At 50.5% G+C, this 20,645-nt stretch overlaps 1 protein-coding gene, 1 long non-coding RNA gene and 1 other non-coding gene across 8 annotated transcripts; 2 read left to right on the forward strand and 1 right to left on the reverse strand.

Moving 5' to 3' along the window:
- On the forward strand, positions 1-74 carry TRNAI-AAU. The gene has a single exon. It is a non-coding gene; the product is annotated as a tRNA-Ile (tRNA).
- Positions 75-2,225: 2,151 nt separating this feature from the next.
- Positions 2,226-4,365, reverse strand: LOC106728549. 3 transcript variants are annotated; one of them, XR_004320952.1, is made up of 4 exons: positions 4,046-4,365; positions 3,186-3,324; positions 2,736-2,810; positions 2,226-2,543 (listed from the first exon to the last, which is right to left on the reverse strand). It is a non-coding gene; the product is annotated as an uncharacterized LOC106728549 (long non-coding RNA). The 3 variants fall into 3 exon arrangements; XR_001364801.2 differs by lacking the exon at positions 4,046-4,365 and having other exon boundaries at positions 3,186-3,475; XR_004320953.1 differs by lacking the exons at positions 2,736-2,810; positions 4,046-4,365 and having other exon boundaries at positions 3,186-3,464.
- On the forward strand, positions 3,496-18,634 carry ZNF839 (zinc finger protein 839). 4 transcript variants are annotated; one of them, XM_032482716.1, is made up of 9 exons: positions 3,731-3,852; positions 5,465-5,725; positions 8,166-9,050; positions 11,006-11,227; positions 13,480-13,572; positions 14,152-14,301; positions 16,238-16,378; positions 16,520-16,646; positions 17,427-18,634. In XM_032482716.1, the coding sequence occupies exons 3-9, from the start codon at positions 8,226-8,228 to the stop codon at positions 18,263-18,265; spliced, it is 2,397 nt and encodes a 798-aa protein (XP_032338607.1). In that variant the 5' UTR covers positions 3,731-3,852; positions 5,465-5,725; positions 8,166-8,225; the 3' UTR covers positions 18,266-18,634. The 4 variants fall into 4 exon arrangements, with proteins under 4 accessions (XP_032338605.1, XP_032338606.1, XP_032338604.1 ...); XM_032482713.1 differs by lacking the exon at positions 5,465-5,725 and having other exon boundaries at positions 3,497-3,852; XM_032482714.1 differs by lacking the exons at positions 5,465-5,725; positions 13,480-13,572 and having other exon boundaries at positions 3,496-3,852.
- The last annotated feature ends 2,011 nt before the right edge of the window (positions 18,635-20,645 follow it).

Consider the following 20,645-nt stretch of genomic DNA (forward strand, 5'->3'; position numbering starts at 1 on the left):
GGCCGGTTAGCTCAGTTGGTTAGAGCGTGGTGCTAATAACGCCAAGGTCGCGGGTTCGATCCCCGTACGGGCCACATGTTCTGTTTTCCTCCCTCTCAATTTTTTAAAGGTTTTACAACTTTTTAAGAAAAATGTGCTTCTGGAGAGCTGTGAGCCTCGTGCAAACAGAAGCGCGTCTCGGAATCATTCTGCACCTGGCTCCGAAAGTTGTCTCAGGCTGCTGGCAGGCAAAGAGGAGAGCATCCCGCGCATGCTCGGACTGTGTTTACCCCAAGTCCCCGCGCGTCGCGTGCTGCAGCCCCTTAGGGTCTTTTTATAGGATGCTCTCAGATGCCACTGCCTGCTGCTTCCTAATGCAGAACTTCTGAGAGCCCTTGGCGCAGCCCTCAGTTTTCTCGAGTTCTTAGAGTTGAAAATTCAGGCTTGGAATTCATTCATTCCACACTTGTTCATGGACAGCCTATTGCATGCCTGGCACCCTAGTCTAGGCAGGGAGCAAAGCAGTAAATGAGAGACACAAATCCCAACACCATTGAGCCGGTAATTAACCCATGACTGCCATACGAGGGGAGGTGTTCTGGTTGTGGAAGTGTAAGCAGATAGGGTAGGGGTGGGCGGTCCCCAGAGAAAGCAAACCAGGTGTGGATTTCTTGACATAAAAGAAGCCCTTTGAGGCCTAAGTCATTTTGGGATCTAAGCCTGGCCACAAGGCTTACCCTTGAGGAGGTCTCAGTAATAATGATCTTAAGGGAACAAAAGTTCTGTTATCCGGTGAGACAAGTAACAATAGCAAAGGTAATAAATCAGTTGTAAAGATTCCCAGTTCTGTTTCAGTGCTAAAGATTAGCCTGAAGCACTTTCTTGAGCTGTTTTGCAGAATTTAAACCACCCCCCAGCACTCAACCTCAAGATCAACCGGAACCTAAGGGGTGATGACGTTGACCTTTTGGTGACTTCAATCAACCAAAGCTTGAACTCTGCCAACCTCTACCCCAATTCTATAGCCCCTTCATGAATATGCATGTACACTTAGCTTAAAACTTCCCCAGTTTTGCTGTTTGGAGAGACACTGCCTTGGGAAAGATCCCCGGTGTTCTCCTTACTTGCTGCAGGTAATAAACCCTTCCTTCTCCTGGGCTTGGTTATCTTTTTGGCTCGACACCTACCAAGAGGTGGACTCAGTTTTGGGTAACAAAAGCATCCGGAAACTTTTTGCTATTTTTTTGCTTTTCAGAGAGATCGTAGACTTCACATTTCTCCCTCTTGGTTTTGCAGTTTGCAGCCAGAGGGCAGCTGCATGAATTTCTCACTCATAGTTCAAGTCAGGTATTTTTAGTTTAACACAGGCTAGCTTTTTAGGGTCAATGCCATATCATATAGGGGTCCAGACATGTTTGAAAGATCTCCAGTGAGAACATCAACTAAATCACCCATTCTTTTCTCAAATATGTTGTAAGCCCTGACTTAAATCAGTAACAGCTCAAGTCCATGGACCACACACATAAAGCCCAAGGCTGAGCCCAAGTGCTCAGCGTGGAGTAAAAGTGCTCACTAAATGCCAGCAATGGGATGTTGCCAGTATGAACAGTTGGTTAGAAGGAGAATCTGGGGCTGCTGATGCCTAGAATAGACACCTGTACACGGGTCGCATGTCACACCTTGGATGTGTGTTTCAGGCACCTTGTTAGAGGCAGGGACCCTGCAGAGGAGGACCCAGCTAAGATTGCTGCCCTCAGAGCCCACATTTTCCTAAACAAGGGCTTGAAGGGGTTCAGAATACACTTCTGTGGCATAAAAATTATTTTGAGTAGCAGCCATTTGAGTTCTTGAAAAGTCTCATCTGCCTAGAGCAGAGCCTTCCAAAAGACCTAGGTTGTCATAAATCCCTTCCCGGTGAGCAATCAGGGAAGACTGACTCTTATCACTGGAGACAAGTTGGCATCATACCTAAACAGGCATTGTCACAAGACTATCACAGCTTCCATTTACTCCCTAAGAGCTTATTTATCTTTCCTAAGTCATTTGTTTTCCGGTAAGCACCCTCTCCCCCATCCTTTCCCCTGTGAAGTTAATCTATAAGCCCCACACTCTAACTGCCTATTTGAGACACATTTTTCTGTGAATTCCTATAGGTACATTAATAAAAATACATTATTAAAATGTGCATTTTCTCTTGTTAATCTATCTTTTCCTGTTTAATTCACAGGCTCTTGAGACTGAACATAAGAGGATAGAGAAAAATTTTTTTCCTGCTCAACAGGCTCAAAAAAGATGGTTAAAGGAGATACTATGTTCTAGGTGAGGGGGCAGTTATTGTTTTAGAGGTCAGCGGGGACCTTTCTGACATCAAAGGATGAGAAGGTCTTTCTTTCAAAAGTTAAAAAAAAAAAAAAAGGACAGAATTAAGGATTTGAAACAAATTCCACAAATCTGATCTCCCTCTGGCCAATCCTTACGAGGCTACTGATGAATTAAGTTACGACACTGCAGGGAGCATAGTGAATGCAAGAGTACTGAGGATGAAGACGATGATGATGATGTTCCTGTGGAGAGAAAAATAATCGGGACGTTTACTGGAACCTTCTCAGACACCAGCCTGGCCCCCAGCCCCCCCCCACTATGAGCATCGCGGCATTCCTTGTATTATGCTGCAAATGCCAGTTTCCTCCTCCTTTTTCCAGCCTAGACCAGATACAGAGGGCAGGACAGTTCCAAGGGCAGGGATGATAACTCACCCAACAAGCGCTTAATTAATGTTTGTCAACCAACAGCCCTACTGTCCCCACCGAGAGAGGTGCACACACTAGCAGCTGTAAGACAAACGAAGCCAGGACAGTAAAGAGGAGGGGGGTGGGGGAAGGGTGAGCCTAAGAAGAGCGGGCATAGAGCTGCGGACTGAGGTGCGAAGAGGGACGGGGAGATTCATTCCCTTATTCCTTCCTTCCTTCCTTCATTGTCATCCACCCATCCACCCATCCGCCCTGAGTGTGCACTGCTGGGCATTGAATGAGTGAAATATCACCTTGGCCCTCAAGGTGCACCCAGTATGGGTTGAGAGAGTAAGGAGTGGGCCGACCTGGAAACAATTTGGGGGTTGGGGAGCCCACTTGTTAAAAATGCACACTTTGAACCCCGTCTCAGTTGTATTAAATCGGAATGTCTGGAGGTGGGGCCCAGGAGTCTACCTGTCCAGACAGGATCTTCAGGTGACTCTGACGCACTGACATTAAGAACATTTGGATAGTGCGATGTTAGGCCAGGGGCTCTGGAACCTCGAAGACTTCTGCCTGAGAGATCCTGGACAACTCCTGGAGGAGGTGACATCTGAAAGATAAGTACGTCCATAACAAGGAAGCAATAAGATAATTTGGTCCAATCCTGTCCCTGAAGCGGCGGCGGGGCGGGGCGAGCTCAGGCCCGCCCGCCGACCCACTCCGACAGGTGCGGTCGCCTTCCGAGGTCTCTTGGCCCGCGGGGCACTCGTAGCTGCCCCCTTTCCCCGGTGACGCACATTTGAGCCGCCGTCGCTCGGCGACTCAGGTTCGAGTACTCGCGTCGGCCGTCATGGCGGACGCGGAGCCGGAGGCGGAGGATGGCAGCGAGGATGGCGGCGGCGGTCGGGCTGCCCCCTGCCAGAGCGGCAGCGTGGCGCGCGTGGCCCCGCTGGGCCCCGAGCAGCTGCGGCGGGTCCTGGAGCAGGTGACGAAGGCGCAGCCGCCCGCTGAGCCGCCGCCGCCGCCTTTCGTGCTGCAGGACGCGGCGCGGCGGCTGCGGGATGCGGCCCAGCAGGCAGCCCTGCAACGGGGCCCCGGCGCCGAGCCCCCGCGCCCGCCGCGCCTGCTGCCGCCGCAGGTGAGGCCCCGGGAAGGACGTGGGGAAACCGAGGCCCGGAGGGGGCGAGGCCTCACGGCGGGCAGGCCGAAGTCTGCGCCGCCGCTTCACCTCTAAGGCCTTAGAGCTGCGCTGCCGGAGAGGCCGGTGTCCGCCCGCGGCAGTATCAGGGCGTCCCCATACTAAGGTCCGTAGGGCGGCAGGCCACCCCCACCTGTCACTGCTCCGGCGCTTTCAGCTCCTCCATCCGGCCTCCCTCCAGGAGCCTTTGCCCAAGCTGGCCGTCTGCCTGGGACGCCTGCCTACCGTCTCTGCTCTCACAGCCCCGCTCGGCGCTCCCGCGTGCCGCTTAGCTCCTCTTCCCGGCTTGTGTCCATTCATTCCGTATTTATTGAGCACTCACTGTGTTCCAGCACTGCCCGAGGTGCAGCTTTGAACACTGTGCATGAAGAACGTAAGGCACGTTCTGGGAGTGACAAGGGGGCTGCTTTAGAGTGAGTAGTCCTTAGGCCTGACAGTGGAGCAGAGACCTGAATGGATTAAGAGGAAGCAAAATCGAGAATTTTTCAGGTGGAGGGTACTCCGAGGCCCAGACTTGAGACAGAATTAAGTGCCTTCCAGTAGCTTCATGCAGGACTTACCACCCTCAGGGATAGTGCCTGGGTTCGTAACCGCAGTTACAAATGACCCAGTTGGTGCCTGGCATTCGGTTAATGAATGAAATGTGAAAGCACTCTGTATACTACCAAACATTCTTTCTCAGTGGCATTTCTTGGGTCACACAGCTTTTGGCTGCTAGGGAAGTCGAACTGGACCGTGGTCTTCCAAGTCCAGAGGGTCTGGTGTAGCCCCTGAGACTGGAAGTCCTTCCCATCACCTGTAAAATCACCCCCTTTTAGCACTGGGGTTGTAAGTAACACAATGCTTCTCACTCCAGAATTGCCACAGGGATTCTTCTTTCACTAGAAGAAATAGGTAGAGAATAGGATCAGCGATCTTTGCTGTTTTTTTGGTTTTGGTTTTTGGCTGCTTAAGATTTATACCCAGATGGTCACCAAGACAGGGAAGCTGCCTTGTTAAAGTTTGAGAAGACAAGTACAATTCTGCCCAAACACCACACTTCTGAGAGGTGTGATCTTGGGTAACTGAACCACTCTGGGCTTTGGTCTCCTTACTTGCAGGAGGTTTGGCTCGCTGGATGTGCTTTCTAGCCCACATTCTGGTCGAGAAACAAATACCTCCTGTTGTGGGACCCAGCGTGGTGGGCGGATGTCGTGGGTGGTAAAAGAATTTACCAGCGATAAAGTATGAGAATAGGAAAGGAGTTTATTAGGGTGCACTGTCACAGACAGCAGCGGGCCACACAGACGGGAGGTGCCTGTGTGACCCCTGGGGGCCAGTTGTTCGGGTCTTCTATAAGGTCGGGTCACAAGGTGCCTGATCTGCTTGTGCACAAGGCTCTGATTGGTTGTAGGTGAGGCAAGAAGTTTAGGGTCCCTGAAGGGTGGTGGGGTTTATGACTGATAAGGATGAGGTGGGCTGAAACAAGCCAGCCTGGGCTATTGTGAGATTAGGCATTACCTAGGGCTATTAGGGCGAACACACCCAGTAAAGATTGTACTGTTCATCACAGGCAGACATCTGAGAGCCCACGAATGGGGGTCGTTGGACTTGGAAGGATGTCATTTGGCCCCACACCTACCATGTAAGCCCTGCACCGCTGGTCTGTGGAGTCAGAAGGGTGATGGTGGCTGTGTTCGCAGGCCTCTGCTCCACGTCCAGCACTGTGCTTGACCACTTGGTTCTCAGCAGCCACACAGAAGTGTTTGTATCAGCCTTTTACAGATGAGGAACAAAGTCAAGAGAGGTGGAGTGACTGCCTAGGGTTCCCCAGGTATGGCTGCACTCCAGGGCCTGTTGAATGTGACCACAGCTTTTTGGGTTTGGTGTGGCAACTTAGGAAAGAGTCTAAAAATTACATTTTCCATAAAACGGAAACAAACCTAATCAGAGTTAGGTAGCATGATTTTATTCTGTAGCTAATCTAATTGGGGTGATATGAATTCTGCATGCATTCACAATAATGTAATTTTGCGGTCTAATAGTCTTGTGCCCCAGCTGTGCCATGGAGGCCACAAAGACAAGTCAGATGTGTACCTTGCCCCCAGGGAGGGTATGATCTCATCAAGGAGATAAAACATAACTCACTTAACTTCTAATCAGGGTCAGAAAGCTAGAAATAAAGATAAAGAACTAAATGTGTTTGGAGAAGGGAGAGGTTTTGCTGTCCCTCCTCCGAGCCTATGACAGCCATATCCCTAACACCTGTGATGTCTCTGGCCCATGGGCACTGCTCAGTAACTATTTGGAGAACCTTGTTGACAGCAGCCCTGCCCTTTGGCGGGCTCTTTACTGTTACAGACAGTGCTGTCCTTGAACCTCCTACACATGCATCTTTGTGCCCATGCCAGGTTTCTTATGGGATCCAGGAAACGGGACTGCTGGGTCAGAAAGCACGTGCATTTAAAATTTTGTTAGATGTTAGAAAAAAAAAGTTGTTGAAGAAATGCAGCCCCACTCCTAGGTGTGTGCCCTGGAGAAACTCACATGTGTGTACACACGTCTGTGACCATGTGGAGCAGACCACAGAGCACAGGGTAGGGGACCATCTGCCCTTCAGCAGGAGATGCTGTTCTCATACTGCAGAGAAAATGAACGCTCAGAGTTATGGAATGTGGATGAATTTCATAAGCAAGATAGGGAGGAAAAAGCCTGAAAAGGCCCCAACAAGTTGCAGGAGATGATATTCACTTTTTATAAAGTTTAAAAACACATAAAGGGCCAGGGAGGGATAAATTAGGAGTTTGGGATTAACAGAGACACATTACTATATATAAAATAGAGAAACAACCAGGTCCTACTGTATAGCACAGGAAACTATGTTTAATTTCTTGTATTAATATATAATGGAAAAGAATCTGAAAGTACATATATATATTTACATGTATGTGTATAACTGAATCGCTTTGCTGTACACCTGAAACTAACATTGTAAATCAACTATACTTCAATAAAGAATAAAATTAAAAAGCACATCAAAACTAAATTATACATTTTTAGGGATGTCTACGTATGTAATGTAAAGAGTGCATGAGAACGACAACCAGCATATTCAGGATAGGGTGGAGAAGGAGGTGTGCAGACTGTCTCCCTGTGGTGACAGGGTCGCATGTTGTGAGGTGGGTGGTGGGGACTTGGGTTATACTGTTCTTTATGGCTTTTTTGATTTCCTAGATTTCATTGAAAACTTTAAAGAATGAGGCCACTAATTGAATTGAGTTCGATTTAGAAATACTAAGAACTCCAAGTGAATAAATACACATATGGTAAAACTATAAAGGATTTTTAAATAGTTCATGAAGTCAGCTTAGTGAATTATGACAAGTGTTTTTTTTTAAACTTTTTTTTTTATTGAGTTATAGTCATTTTACAATGTTGTGTCAAATTCCAGTGTAGAGCACAATTTTTCAGTTATACATGAACATGCATACATTCATTGTCACATTCTCTTTCACTGTGAGCCACCACAAGATCCTGTATATATTTCCCTGTGCTACACAGTACAATCTTATTTATCTATTCTACATTTTGAAATCCCAGTCTGTCCCTTCCCACACCCTGTCCCCCTGGCAACCACAAGTTTGTATTCTATGTCTATGAGTCTGTTTCTGTTTTGTATTTCTGTTTCTTTTTTTTTTTTTTTTTTTAGATTCCGCATATGAGTGATCTCATATGGTATTTTTCTTTCTCTTTCTGGCTTACTTCACTTAGAATGACATTCTCCAGGAACATCCATGCTGCTGCAAATGGCGTTATGTTGTTGGTTTTTATGGCTGAGTAGTATTCTATTGTATAAATATACCATAGCTTCTTTATCCAGTCATCTGTTGATGGACATTTAGGCTCTTCTCCACGTTTGGCTACTGTAAATAGTGCTGGTATGAACATTGGGGTGCAGGTGTATGACAAGTGTTTTTTAAAAAGTGATGTAGAGCAGATACTATCAGAAGGCAGGAATGGTAGGAAGTTTCACAGACTTTATTTTGTTTATATATACAAATGCTTCTGCACTCATGATGGAGGTGACAGAAGCTAGACCACTGTGGCCTGGGGGGCAGGATGAATAAGAAACACTGCAAACAGTACAGATACATCATACAGACTTTTTATATGTAAGATGTATAAGTTAGAAAAAATTTAATAGGTTTAAGATGAGAGCAAAATTGCAGAAATGTTGATAAGCATAATGCTTCTTTTCTCTTTCTGTATTTAAGCAACTGGAAGCCATTTATGTGAAGGTAACATCCAGAGACTTGAAAGGCCAGGAGAAGCCGATGCCCACACTGGCCACCATCCAGCCCCAGGCGGCCGGGCCGGGCCCACCTCCCCAAAGGCACTGCAGTGTGCTGGGGCTCAGCATCGCCAGCTCGCAGCTGCTCAGGGCAAAGCCCCGCCTGAGCACCGGGCCACAGCCGTGCTTCCTGAGTACCTCGCCTCAGCCTCTTGCTCAGGTGTTAGTACAGAGGCCACTGCCCGCCCTCCGACCAGTCCCTGCGAAGACAGGCTTGGCTCCTGAGGCTCCAAGTGGGCAGGGAGCCACGTTGGCCCCTTCGTCGGCCTCCGACCAGCCAGCAGTGACATCTGTTTCATCCAGTTCAGCAAATTTATTTATTTCCAACTCACACACAAAACACACTGAGAAACTAAAAAAATCTTTAAAAGTAAAAACACGTTCTGGACGGATATCTCGACCTCCCAAGTATAAAGCTAAAGATTATAAATTCATAAAAACAGAGGATTTGGCCGATGGACACCCGTCAGATTCTGACGATTATTCAGAACTGAGTGTGGAAGAAGATGAGGACCAGAGGGGGAAGCAGGCACTCTTTGACCTGTCGAGCTGCATCCTGAGGCCCAAAATGTTTAAGTGTCAGACGTGTGAAAAGTCATACATAGGAAAGGGGGGTCTGGCCCGGCACTTTAAGCTTAATCCAGGCCACAGCCACGTGGAGCCTGAGATGTCGCTGTCGGAGAAGGCCAACGGGAGCGTGATCCAGGGCCCCACGGAGGGCAGGCCTGTCAGCCTGGCATCCCCGGAGCCACCCCCACTGGCTCTTCTAAGTGAGGATGGGGCCCGGTCAGCAGGGGGTGGCCTGCAGGTAACGTTTCTCTCTGGTGGGAGTGTCCTTATTCCTGCCCGTCCTTAAATTAGCTGCACATTGTCTGCACTGCCGCTGGGTAATCAGGGAGAAGTGTGTCTTCTGCCTGGTGCAGCGTGGTTTACTGAGCACGTCTGAGGGCAGTGTAGCCGCCGGTCCTTTAGGTCTGGTCACTGAACTAATCGCAGAGCACCCTTGGCCGGAACTGACCTGCCCGCGGCCTTGGGAAAGGCCCTAGTGGGGGCACCGGTCTCCGGGCTGCTTCCTGGGGCGTCTGCAGTAACCCGCTGCCTGCCCAGTCCCTGTGTCCTCGCCCTGCTTTGCCCCTTCTGACACGATCAGACAAAGCAGATACACGTCACTGTGAGTTTGCATCACTACATCAACGTGTATTTACTGAAATTTTAACTTACCCAACGTGTGTGGTGAGCGCTTGTGTGCGGTTCGCAGGAAGTCGATTATTTTAACAGCGGTAAAACCATGGGACAGCCTGGTGTTAGGATTCCAAGGTGCTACCTCGCTCTGTAGCATCAGCCTCAGTAGTGACAGTAGTAACAGTGCCGTTACTGCAGGCCTACCTTGGGCAGGAGGTGCACGTGCATTTTCTCAATCCTGGGAGAGCCCTGACGGCAGGTGCAAGGGTTCCTGCCTGCGACGAGGCACCTGGGTCTCAGAGAGGGTGGTGGGCATCCCTGTCGAGACACGTCTAGGAGTCTGTCCCGGGGGGAGTTTAGACCCGGTCTTCTGACTTTGCAGCCCATGCTCTAGGCCCGCCTGCCTCTGGTAGAAGGTTCTGTGCCTCTTGCAGCTGGAAAAAGCCCAACTTTTGTGAGACCTCTTACTTCTCTTAAGTTGTAGTAGGACCAGGGTGACCATGTGGTTTATCACCCAAACCAGGACATTTTGAGAATGAAAGGGGTGATTCCAGGGGACACCCAGGACTGTCTCAGACAAACTGGACGGCCAGGCTGACTGGCACTTTCTTTTTCCTTCAATAACGAAATCCTACACCACTGAAAAAGCAACTTCTGGATATTGGAATTCCTGAATATAGGCACGTGGCCTTGCTCCAGATTGCTTGGAGGCCATGGGGTCCTGGAGCTGGCTCCCTCCAACCAGAGAGACATCATATCTGTGTCCTTTCCTGAGCCTGCTGTGGAGGGCCACTTGATACTTAAAGCCACAAACAGACCTGGCACTCCTCCTGAGGCGCCACTGTCGTGGACTTGGGAGGAAAACTGTCTGGGAGGATGTACTTGGTGCTGGCTTTCCTTGCGTTTGTTTAACCTTCCTGTAGTCTTGGGAGGTGTAGGTGTACTACTCCTCTTTTCAGGGGAGGGAATTGGCCCAGAATGAGGAAATAGTGTCAGGTCCAGATTCTCTTCCTAAAGCTATGCAAATGCACGGCGACAGAGCACGCAAGTGGCTGCCCCGCCTGGGGCGGGGCCGGGGGGGGGGATGCGTGATGCTGCGTGCCCAGGGTTTCTTTTTGTGATGATGAAAATGTTCTGCGATTAGATCACGGCGATGGTTACACAGCCTTGTGAATATACTAAAACCAACTTAATTGTATATTTCCAAAGGATGAATTTTATGGTGTTTGAAGTATATCCAGTAAAAAATAATAAAATTTAAAAGTCATAGGTAAATTATGAATTAACAAAATTCATATCAGTTTTTAAGATGACAGTGACATCGGAAGAGTTTCTTGTTTCATTTTGGGCAACACCTCAGGGTTATGGTTTGTCAGACCAGACTTACTGGCTGGTTAATGTTCATCTGGTAGCTTAAAGAAATACTTCAAGATGCATTGATTATAGTTCTTAATAATGCAAAGAAGAATAACCTAGCAAGTTCTTTGCTTTTGACTTGACATTTTTCTGCTTTAAGGTTTTCATTATGGTGTGTAAAGCATAATTATTTTATTTTCATTTTGGGTTGCACCACTTATCTAGAATAGTCAGTCAGTACAAGGTGATGAGGCGTTGGTGTCTGAACCAGAAAATGGAAGTTGTTCAGCCCTTTCGGGATCAAAGAGACACCCAGGACCTAGAAGTGTCTGCTCCACGGCCCCTGCAGAGCCCAGCGCAGCCGTCCTGGAGCAGAGCGGACCGCACGTGGGTGCTGGCACGGCCGGGGCGCGGAGCCCAGCGAGGAGCAGAGCCCGGCTCCAGGAGGTGCGTCGCTCTTAGAACCCTGTTCTTGAAACCCATTTCTTTGGCATGGTATGTGGCAATTCACTATTAGGTTTCTGAATTTTAAAGTAAAATACCCAGATCAACTAAACAGTTCACCTGATGTGTAATTGGATGAAGGACATAATAAATTCATAATAGCATTATCTGAGAGAACTCCGGGGTTGGCCAGAGGGCCTTAGGTATAGCAAGAGCTGCTTGCCTCTGACTTTTGGAATAATTATAACCTGTGCTTTCATGGAAGCAGTTTAGAGAACAACATAATGTTTTCCTATTTTTTGTAAAAAGTTTCAAGGTATAAAAGCATATTTCAGGTTTTAAGTTCTAGACTCTCCATTCCTCTATTCCAGCCCCTGGAAAGTAGCTTTATTGAGTTTAGTTGAATTGGCTTAGGAAAGTAGAACCCTAAGCTCGCGCAGGTGGTCTTTGGCCAGGATGTACTCGCTTGTCTGCTAACGACCAGATGAGGATCTTAAAAGAGGTGAAAAATCGCGTGAGATGGCTCGAGATACGTTAGTGAGACAGCTGGCCCCAGAAGGAGTGGCTGTCAGGCCCAGGGCCTCCAAACTCCTGCACACAGGGGAAGACGTGGTTTTCAGAAAGGAAGTGGGTTTCCTAGAAAGCTTCACGAGGTTATGTGTTCTAGCAGGAAGCTTAAACCCTGGTGAATTCGCTTTTCTCCCCGTGGGGCTTGTTAATGAATCCTGGATGACTAATTTTGGGGAGTGGGGGGGGAGATATTCTCTGACTCGATTCATTTATTAACATGCAAAATAGCCATCGTCTTCTGGCACTTTCCACTGGGCAGCTCAGCCACGCTGACTGCTGTGCGCCGAGCTAGGTTCCATCCTGAAACTCAGGCTATTAACTCACATAAGGTTACTCCGCAGGCAGGGGGCAGACCCGGAATTTGAATCGAGGGTGTGTGGTCTCTACTAAGTAGGAGCGTGTGGTAGCACCTGAGATCAGTGAGGCCTGGCCTGCCGTGTGCATCAGCGACCCTGACCTATCAGCCTGCCTGATAGGCCCCATCTGTCGGCCAGAGTCAAGGACTGCTCTGAACAGGGCCCTCTCCTTCTTATTATAGAAGGGAATCTCCCCAGAAGTGGGCGCTGCTTTGCACACCAACCGGGTGTCCAGCTAGTATCAGGCCCTGTCCTGGGTGTGGGGGACACTGTGCATCACAGAGGCAGGGGCCCTGCTCCGGGGGAAAGATGACAGCCAGGGCGGTCAGCAACAGCACTGTCAGGTGGGCAGGGTGTGGAGCAGAGAACTGAGGAGATGGCCTCCTGCCATTGTGATGCTTGAACGTCACGGGGGATAAGGCCCCGTGTTCCGACCTCCTCACACCTCCAGGGTGTTGGGAGCCAGCTGGTCATCTTTCTCTAAGGGCTTTTGAGAGTCATAATTAAACATCTTTAACTTGCAAATGAAAAGGTTTTCCTTTTGCTTTTCTGACCCTGTGGCTTCCTCTGAACCCCTTCCAGTCCCTTGCAGCTTCTAATTGATCTCTCTTCCCAAACCCTGAGCTTGTGACCTCCCTGAGCCTCATAAGCCTTTCTGTTTCTAGGACTTCTCAGCTTCCCCTCATGTTCTTGCCTCCCTGGGGGATCTCACCCATTCCCCCTGGTTTCTCAGAACATCTTCTGTCTGCTGACTCTACATCTGTATTTCTGATCAGATCTCTCCCGAGCTTCAGAGCTGATCGCAGGCTTTCCTACGTGGGTGTCCTGTAGACCCCTCCACCCTGCACATCCCAGCAGGGCCTACTCTTCCTTGTCAGGGGTCTGCGAGGGCCCAGCTGGGGCCCCAGAGGCGCCCAGGACCCCTTCTTGGCTCACCCCTCCCTGCGTCGTCATCCCCGGGTTCTTGTTGGGTGCTTTGGTGGTGGTCTCCTGACGTGGGCTGCCTCTGGATTTTGCTTGCATTTTCATCCCTGGCATTGGTTGGCGAGCCCTGGGGAGCAGGGAGCGCATTTCCCCATTGGTCTGGTACCCACTACTCGCTCCGTGCTCTCATGGGGAAGTCAAACTCTAAATCCAGAATCCATCAGAGGACTTTGTTAATAGGTGAGCACGTGAGATATTTAATAAGGCAGAGTGTTTATAGCTGAGAGTTACGTAATCACTAAGATTTTAGGAAACTTGCTTTTATGTTCTTTGCTGCACCAATTTATTGGCCGCTGGGAGATTCTTTCTGTGCTTTCAAAGATGCCAAACACTTTCTTCTGGTAGTTTCTCCACCAGTGTGACCAGGAGGATCTAGTGGAGTTGGCTCTGCCTCAGCTGGCTCGGGTCGTGACCGTGTATGAATTCCTTCTGATGAAGGTGAGTGTTCTTAGTGTTTCTGAGTGACTGAGGGCTGATTTGAAGCTGTTTGGAAAGGCGGCCTTCACATTCACAGCAGACACAGCCAGCCCCTGGGAGTCGCTCCCCCCAGGACAGAGCAGAAGCGAGCCCGTGGCCGGCGGGGGGGCAGGTGGCTGCACCGCCAGGCAGGCCGCTCCGAACTCCCTTGACTGTTCTAACTTTGTGCGGGAGGAGCCGAAGTCAGCTTTCTCCCCGGCGCCCACCCACCCCGCCAGCCTCAACCTGCCTGCGGGCCCCGGCAGGCCCGCGGTCCGGGCCTTACTGCCTCCCTGTCTGGCTCCCCTGGCCTCTGGCCTCTGGCCGCCCTCACCCTGGGGTGGCTTCCTTCCTGGGCAGCTTCTCCCAGGCCCTTCCTGGCGTCCCTGCCAAGCCGAGAGCTGGGCACACGGAGGCCCTCCCCGGGGAGCGGAGGCAGCGCTGCACGGATGGGCGCCGAGGGCTCGGGAGCTGGTGTCCTGCCCTCCTTTGGGTCTCTCTGTCTTTTCCATACCACTGCCTCAGGCTGAAACATGTTCTGTCATCTTTGTCTTCACTAAGGTTGAAAGAGGTCATCTAGCAAAACCTTTCTTCCCAGCTGTATACAAGGAATTTGAAGAGTTGCACAAAATGGTTAAGAAAATGTGTCAAGATTACCTGCACAGTTCTGGTCCCTGTCTTCAGGAGCCCCTGGAAATAAACAACAACAAGGTAACAAGCTCGCAGGGGAGGACGCGTCGCTCTTAGGGCCAAAAGGAGTCTGTCCCTTAAAAAGGAGACTATTTCAGCAGAGATGTCTTCATAGTCAACTTCTTTTTGGTGCTTTTTTCCATGAAGTGAAGGTTTTTTGTCTTAACATAAAAGCAATCCGTACTTTTTTCAGAAAACTTAGAAATGCAGATAAGCTAAAAGAAAATTGTCAACACCGTAGCCCCCCTCTCACTGAGGGACGCAGGTCACAGGCCACAGGTTGTGTTGTTTCTTCATTATGTAGGTTTTTGCAAAGGGATGAGACCAATAGTTTTAGTTTGTGGTTGCTCTGACGAAATTCTCGTTTCAGTGTCACTGTCTTCATCAGACTGCCTTTAGCTCTGTCGGGTCCTTGACAAAAGCACATTGGGAAGAGATGTGGTTTTACTTGTTTTGGATAAAACCTTTTGCTGGGCATAGCACACGCCCCGTGGTCAGGCCATGCAGGGGCCTCTCACTGTGTCCAGCACAGAGCATCCCCTGACCCTCACAAAGTCCCTGCCCCTGCTCCCCGCCGCCCCATGAAAGTATGGCACTGAGTTCGTGGTCTTTTCCTGCTCTCACAAGGTCATGAGTTTAAAACAGTGTCTGGTTTTACAACAACATGGATGGACTTGGAGGATATTATGCTGAGTGAGGTAAGTCAGAGGAAGACAGATACCATATGATATCACTTACATGTGGAATCTAAAGCATAAAACAAACCACTGAGTATCACAAACAAACAAACAAATAAATAAGTAGTGTCTGGTGTATTTGAAAAAGTGTTTGTCCAACAGTGACAAATCCTTGGGCCACGCTGACTTTAACTGCTCTTCATATTTTGTTAAACTGATGAAGGACCTGCCTATCTGTGATCAGAGGCTGTCATCATTAGCTTTATACAAATTCAGTATTTACTATAACTTAATAAACTTTTTTTTGTTTCATTTTCTCAAATTGTATATTAGAAAAATATAATGGATTTTTACTGAGCCTCATATAGATGCCCCGGTTAGCAGTTGTCAACCATCTGTTCTTTAAACTGTAGGTGAAGCAGGCATGGGTACCACCTGTTATGAACCAGACAGGACGTGCAGGGACGCTGTGCACGCCCACCGGACCCATCTTTGCAGGCAGTTCAGGCTGTGCCACAGCCTATTTATTTATTTATTTATTTATATTTATTTAACAGAGGTGCTGGGGATTGAACTCAGGACCTCGTGCATGCTAAGCATGTGCTGTACTGCTGAGCTGTACCCTCCCCACTCACAGCCTCTTTGGAGCAAAGGCAGTGGCTCAGTTTGCAGGGGACACTATCAGGTTGGTAGCTGCTAAGCTTGCTGACCCCTGTTCTCTACCCTGACCTGGAACTGCTGCCCCTCCTGCCCACCCCTCCTGTCCCCTGCGGTGCACTCTCTGTGCTGGCTGTGTGTAAACCAGGTACCTTTACATCTGCTGTTTTACGTAGGTTTTGCAGGTGGAATCTAATCCTTACAAAATCCCTCAGGGCAGCTGTGGTCTGCAGTTTCCCTCAGATAAGGACTCAGAGATGTAGCTGCCAGGGTCACCCAGGCTCCATGCAGAGAAGCTGGGATCCAGCTCAGACTCTCAAACCCGCATCCTTCCCACCAGCTGGGAAAGGAGATCTGGTTCCAGCATAGGCGGGATTATTTTTCTGAAGGTACCAGTGAGAATTCAGGAAAGGAGGCATACTGGGCATAGAAGTTACCGTGGTGTCAGACTCACATTCTTCAGCTTGTGGTGACAGTTTATCTTCACTTTCCCGTTAGATGGCGCCTGGCTGTACAAAAGGGCTTCACAGATTTAAACTCAGCCCTTCGATTCTTCTGTGCTGACGTGCTTCTGGATCTTGTGTGTTTTGGGTGAAGCATCTCTGTGGCCCCTTTCTTCTCAGGTTGCTGAGTCCTTGGGAATCACGGAAGAATTCCTGAAGAAAAGAGAAACATGCACAGATTGCGTTCCACCCAAGTGCACCAGCCAAGAGATGGACAGGGAGGGGCCGGGGGAAGCCGGCCGACGGAAGAGGGGCAACCAGGTGGGCATGGCGTTGAGGGGGTGCCGGCTACTGTCCGTTCAGGGCTGGATTATTGTAGTTACACCTCTTCAACTCACAGCATGGTTCCCAGGAAGAAGAGGTTTCTTCCTAGTCTTGGCTGATCGGCCCCTCTCTTCACAGACCACAGAAGAGGGGCTGGCTTCAGTGAAAAGGACCAGGAGAGAAACTCTGCCCCAGGACACCGAGCCTTCTGCCAACATCGGAGGCCAGCAGAGGCCAGCCCTGTGGGTCTCAGCTGCCAGTGAGGGTAAAACGCTCTTTGTGGTACGCACCCCAGGGCTCGGGCCTGCTTCTCAGGGGTGGGTGCCCCTGCGGCCACGTCAGAGAATCTTCTCAAGAGTTTTACCTCCACCTCCCACTATTCTGTCGTTCCATGTTCATTCCCTCTGGGTCTTGAGGTATTTGAGGTTTACTTGGGTCATTTATTGAAATAAAGAGCTGCCTTGTGGTGAGTGGGTTGCACCTGAGAGGGTCCCAAGAAGTTGAGCAGACCTGAGAGCAGGGACAGGTACACAGGACACACTGAGTCCGTGGCTTCGCCTTCCTGAGACTGGCTCTAAGTGTCAGCTGAGATTTAACATTTGAAAAGAAGACATTCTGGCTTTTATTTTGGCTCTAGCCAGAATCAATCAATTAGCCACTTTGAACACATGGCAGGCAAACTGAGAATCGCTCTCTAACTTCCTAAACTCTTACCAGGGCCTCCTGATGCCTTGCCTCATCCTAAGGTCTCCAATTTGAAGAGGCATTCTCCACTTCAGAACTTACTGCTGAGTTCTGCCGTCGTGGAGGGCAGGTCTGTTCAGTGAGAACAGGAAAGACTGCCCTCAGTTGGAATGCAGCTCCCCTCGGCCGACTGGTCGGCTTCCTCTTTGAGTTTCATCCGTCCTTGGAAACGACCAAGCCCAAGTAGCAAGGAGGTTCATGCTTTCTTTTTTTGGGGCAAGAAAATCACTTTGGACTAGCTTGTTTGGGATAGTGAATGCAGTGAACCAGCTGTGATTACCTGTTTTTCCGAACTGTTTAGGTTTTGGCCCTGGAGTAAACGGGTGCACCTCTCACCTGGCTGACGACAGCCCCCCGAGGCCGGCTTCCGAGAGGGATGGAAGCACCGCACACGCCGGCCAGCGGCTGAAAGCGTTCGCTGACTTAGCAGCTGGGAGTGGGTCTGCAGACCCTGCTCCCTGGTGCCGGGATGTGAGTGGGCTGGGGGCACTGGCCCTGGGGTGGGTGGCAGCAGTCCCCGAGAACACCCAGGAACACTGGACAGACGCTGCCACCGGGGACAGCCTGAGGAGCTGGCGTCTCTGCAGCAGCTCGACATCCGCCGGCGGAGTGGGGTCCCTGCTGCCCGGCGGGTCTGGAAGTGCAGAGGCAGGGAACCTCTGTGAGGTGCGCGACTCCCCCGTGACCGGCCCCGGCGAGGTCCTGCTTGCCCAGGCTGCGGCCCCTCCGCTGGACAAAGTGTTGTCCTTGGACATCGGGCCCGCTGACCATGCCTACGGCTCTGTGTCCGAGCCCGGGCCTCAGCTATGTCCGGAAGGGGGTCTTGGAGGCCATGTGGGGGACTTGGACCAGTTGCCCTGTGGGACTGAGACACACACCGACCAGGGGGAGCTGGAGCACGTTGCAGCTGTGGCTTTTGAAGTTACCAACGGGTGCCATGGACAGGAGCGGATATTTATTCAGACTCCCGATGGACTTATCTTGTCCCACCCAGGTCCCGTAGTGTCTGCGGAGGGGGACATTGTCATAGTGACCAACGCAGAGGGGCCTGCCCTGCAGACTGGCCCCCCGGAAGGGGTTCTTCCAGATTCTGGGGAGGCAAGCCTTCACAGTGAAGTGGAGTCAGTCCTGCCGTCCTAGAGTTACATGTATTTTATCCAGAGAAGGTCTGTTTCAAGTAATGTATATTTTTCTAAAGTGAATGCTGATGCAAATGAATCTTATTTATAAAGAAGTGTCTTTCTACCCCGCCGCCGACCCTCTGCTACATCTTGCTCATCGCGATGATGGCAGATGTGCTACCTGATCACGAATTCCTCTGACACGTCTCACTCTTAAGAGCCTCTGACGCCACTATAGTTAATACCACTGCACTATTACCTGACTGTCCCCCTGCTCTCCAGTCCCCCAAAACTATGTCCCCTTTCCCCTTGGTGGTATACTGGTTTCTCACCAGACTTGGTCCACACTACAAGCTGCTTCTGGGTTCAATAAAAAGTCAATAAGTAAGCTTGCCATTTGGGCAGCATTTTATTGGGAAGTAGAAAGGAAAGTGTCTACTTACTTCTTATGGGTGAGGAAATCGAGGTGTAAAGACAGGAGCCCCAGTCCTTGGATGTCCCACTTGTGAAGTCACTTAACAAGGCCTTTTTTTCCCACGTTTTCCGTGGCTCTCTTATAGGAGAGAATAGGGGGGCCATTTGCCCACACTCAGGTGGTAGCATCAAAAAGGCACAGCGGTCCTCTCCCCTCACTGGCAGAGCTGGGGGTCGGGGGCTGCACCCCGCCCTGGCTCGGTGCTCCTTCCAGGGGAGCTTATCCTTGGGGCCTGCATTTCCTACAGCCCTCCCAGTGACGGCATTTTTCTGTCCTTTCACATGATCTCAAAGCAGGTCCGACGGGAACAGAAGGGCAGGCAACCTAGGACTGAAGGAGCAAGCCACAGCTGCCCAGGAGCACTGGGCTGGCGGCTCAGGCCGTGGGGTGCCCTCAGGAGTCCACAGGCCCACGAAACCAGCCTGAGTCCCATCCCTGGATCCTGGAGTGTGGGGGTTAGGATTGTGACACATGACTTTGTGGGGACCATGGCACCTCTCAAGTAAAACTGAGCTGCTGGGCATTCAGAAGTCGAGTGGCTTCACTCCAGAGGTGGTCCAGACCCAGGCTGATTCCTCACCTTGGGCGGCCCTCTTCCCAGAGGTCTCAGAAGGCTCCCCGCCCTTGTGTGTCTGCTCCGTCCTCCGGGACGTGAGGAGGAGCAGGAGGAGCACCCGAAACTTAAGGGGCGTGATCTGGACGTTGCACATGTGGCCTCTGTGCACATCTCATTAGTCACGTGGCCACACTTGGCTGCTAAGGTTCTGAAACCTAGTTCTAAGCAGGTAGCCATGCACCAGCTGACACTTCAATGGAGAATCAACACTGAAGGACAACCAGCCCAAGCCCCCCACCCCCAGGGTGGTCCAGGTTGCCGTGGGCCAGTCTGCAGCGGCAGTAGCAACAGCTCCAGAACCTCAGCAGCTTAAGAAACAACGGGGTATGTGTTTCCTGCCCACAAGACCTGTCACTCATAGGTTGGTGGGAGGGCTCTGTCTCATCACGGCCAGGCGGGGGACCCAGCAGGGCAGCCATGTCTCAAACACTGCTGGTGGCCCCACCGGAGGGGGCGAGTGCCAGGAGAGGCTAAACCCACCATGAGATGCACTTCAGGGGCCAGAAGTAGCCATGTGGCCCCACCCAACTGCAAGGGATTGTTAGTGCAACTTTCCATGGGCCAGGAAGGCAGGGCTCTGGGAACACTCGATGAAGAGCGTGATGGCTGATCAACTGTCGGCATGTTCTCACCCATGACGTGCGAGTGTTCTTCAGGCTGAGCTGTGAGTGGTTCTTTTCATGCTTCTGTCTAAACTTCCGTCTCCTGGAGACACATGTATGTATTTGTTAATTAAATGTACTTACGAGTGCATCTCGAAACCCTCCCCCAGTTGTGTGGTCAGGCCACCCAAGATGGCTGTTCTCTTGCTCTCTGTATGTCTCCTGCTAGACCGGTCCCTGCTCACCCACAGCCTAATCACCTGACTGGCCTTCCCTCTTAATCACAGTCTAGTCAGTAAACGCCTACCTACTCCACCCCAACTAGTGACTGTTTTAATCTTTAGATCAGAATCTCCACCAAGATAGTTTATCAAAGAGGTGAGGGGCCTGTTCCCCTGCTGGCTTCCCTGGTAACCAATGGGCCAGTTCCCCCAATAACTGGTAACCTCCCCGTCCCCTGAGGGTCAAGACTGCCACTGTGTCCTGCCACTGGCAGCTATACAAGGTGGGGTGTTGCTCCGGGACCTTCTTTCAAACGTGTAAGGTCCTGCACCCATTAAACCATTCAGGTCTGTGACTTGGACTGACTCTCAGATCCCGAGTCTAGGCAAGCACAGGGCTCACAGGCCTGCCTGGTGCAGCCCGACACCAGTCCCATTCTGTGTTTTTGTGGATTCCACCTGTTAACATTCTTTTACTATTTGGC

The sequence above is a fragment of the Camelus ferus genome, chromosome 6, assembly GCF_009834535.1.
Source record: "Camelus ferus isolate YT-003-E chromosome 6, BCGSAC_Cfer_1.0, whole genome shotgun sequence".
In the NCBI taxonomy this organism is placed as follows: Eukaryota; Metazoa; Chordata; class Mammalia; order Artiodactyla; family Camelidae; genus Camelus; species Camelus ferus.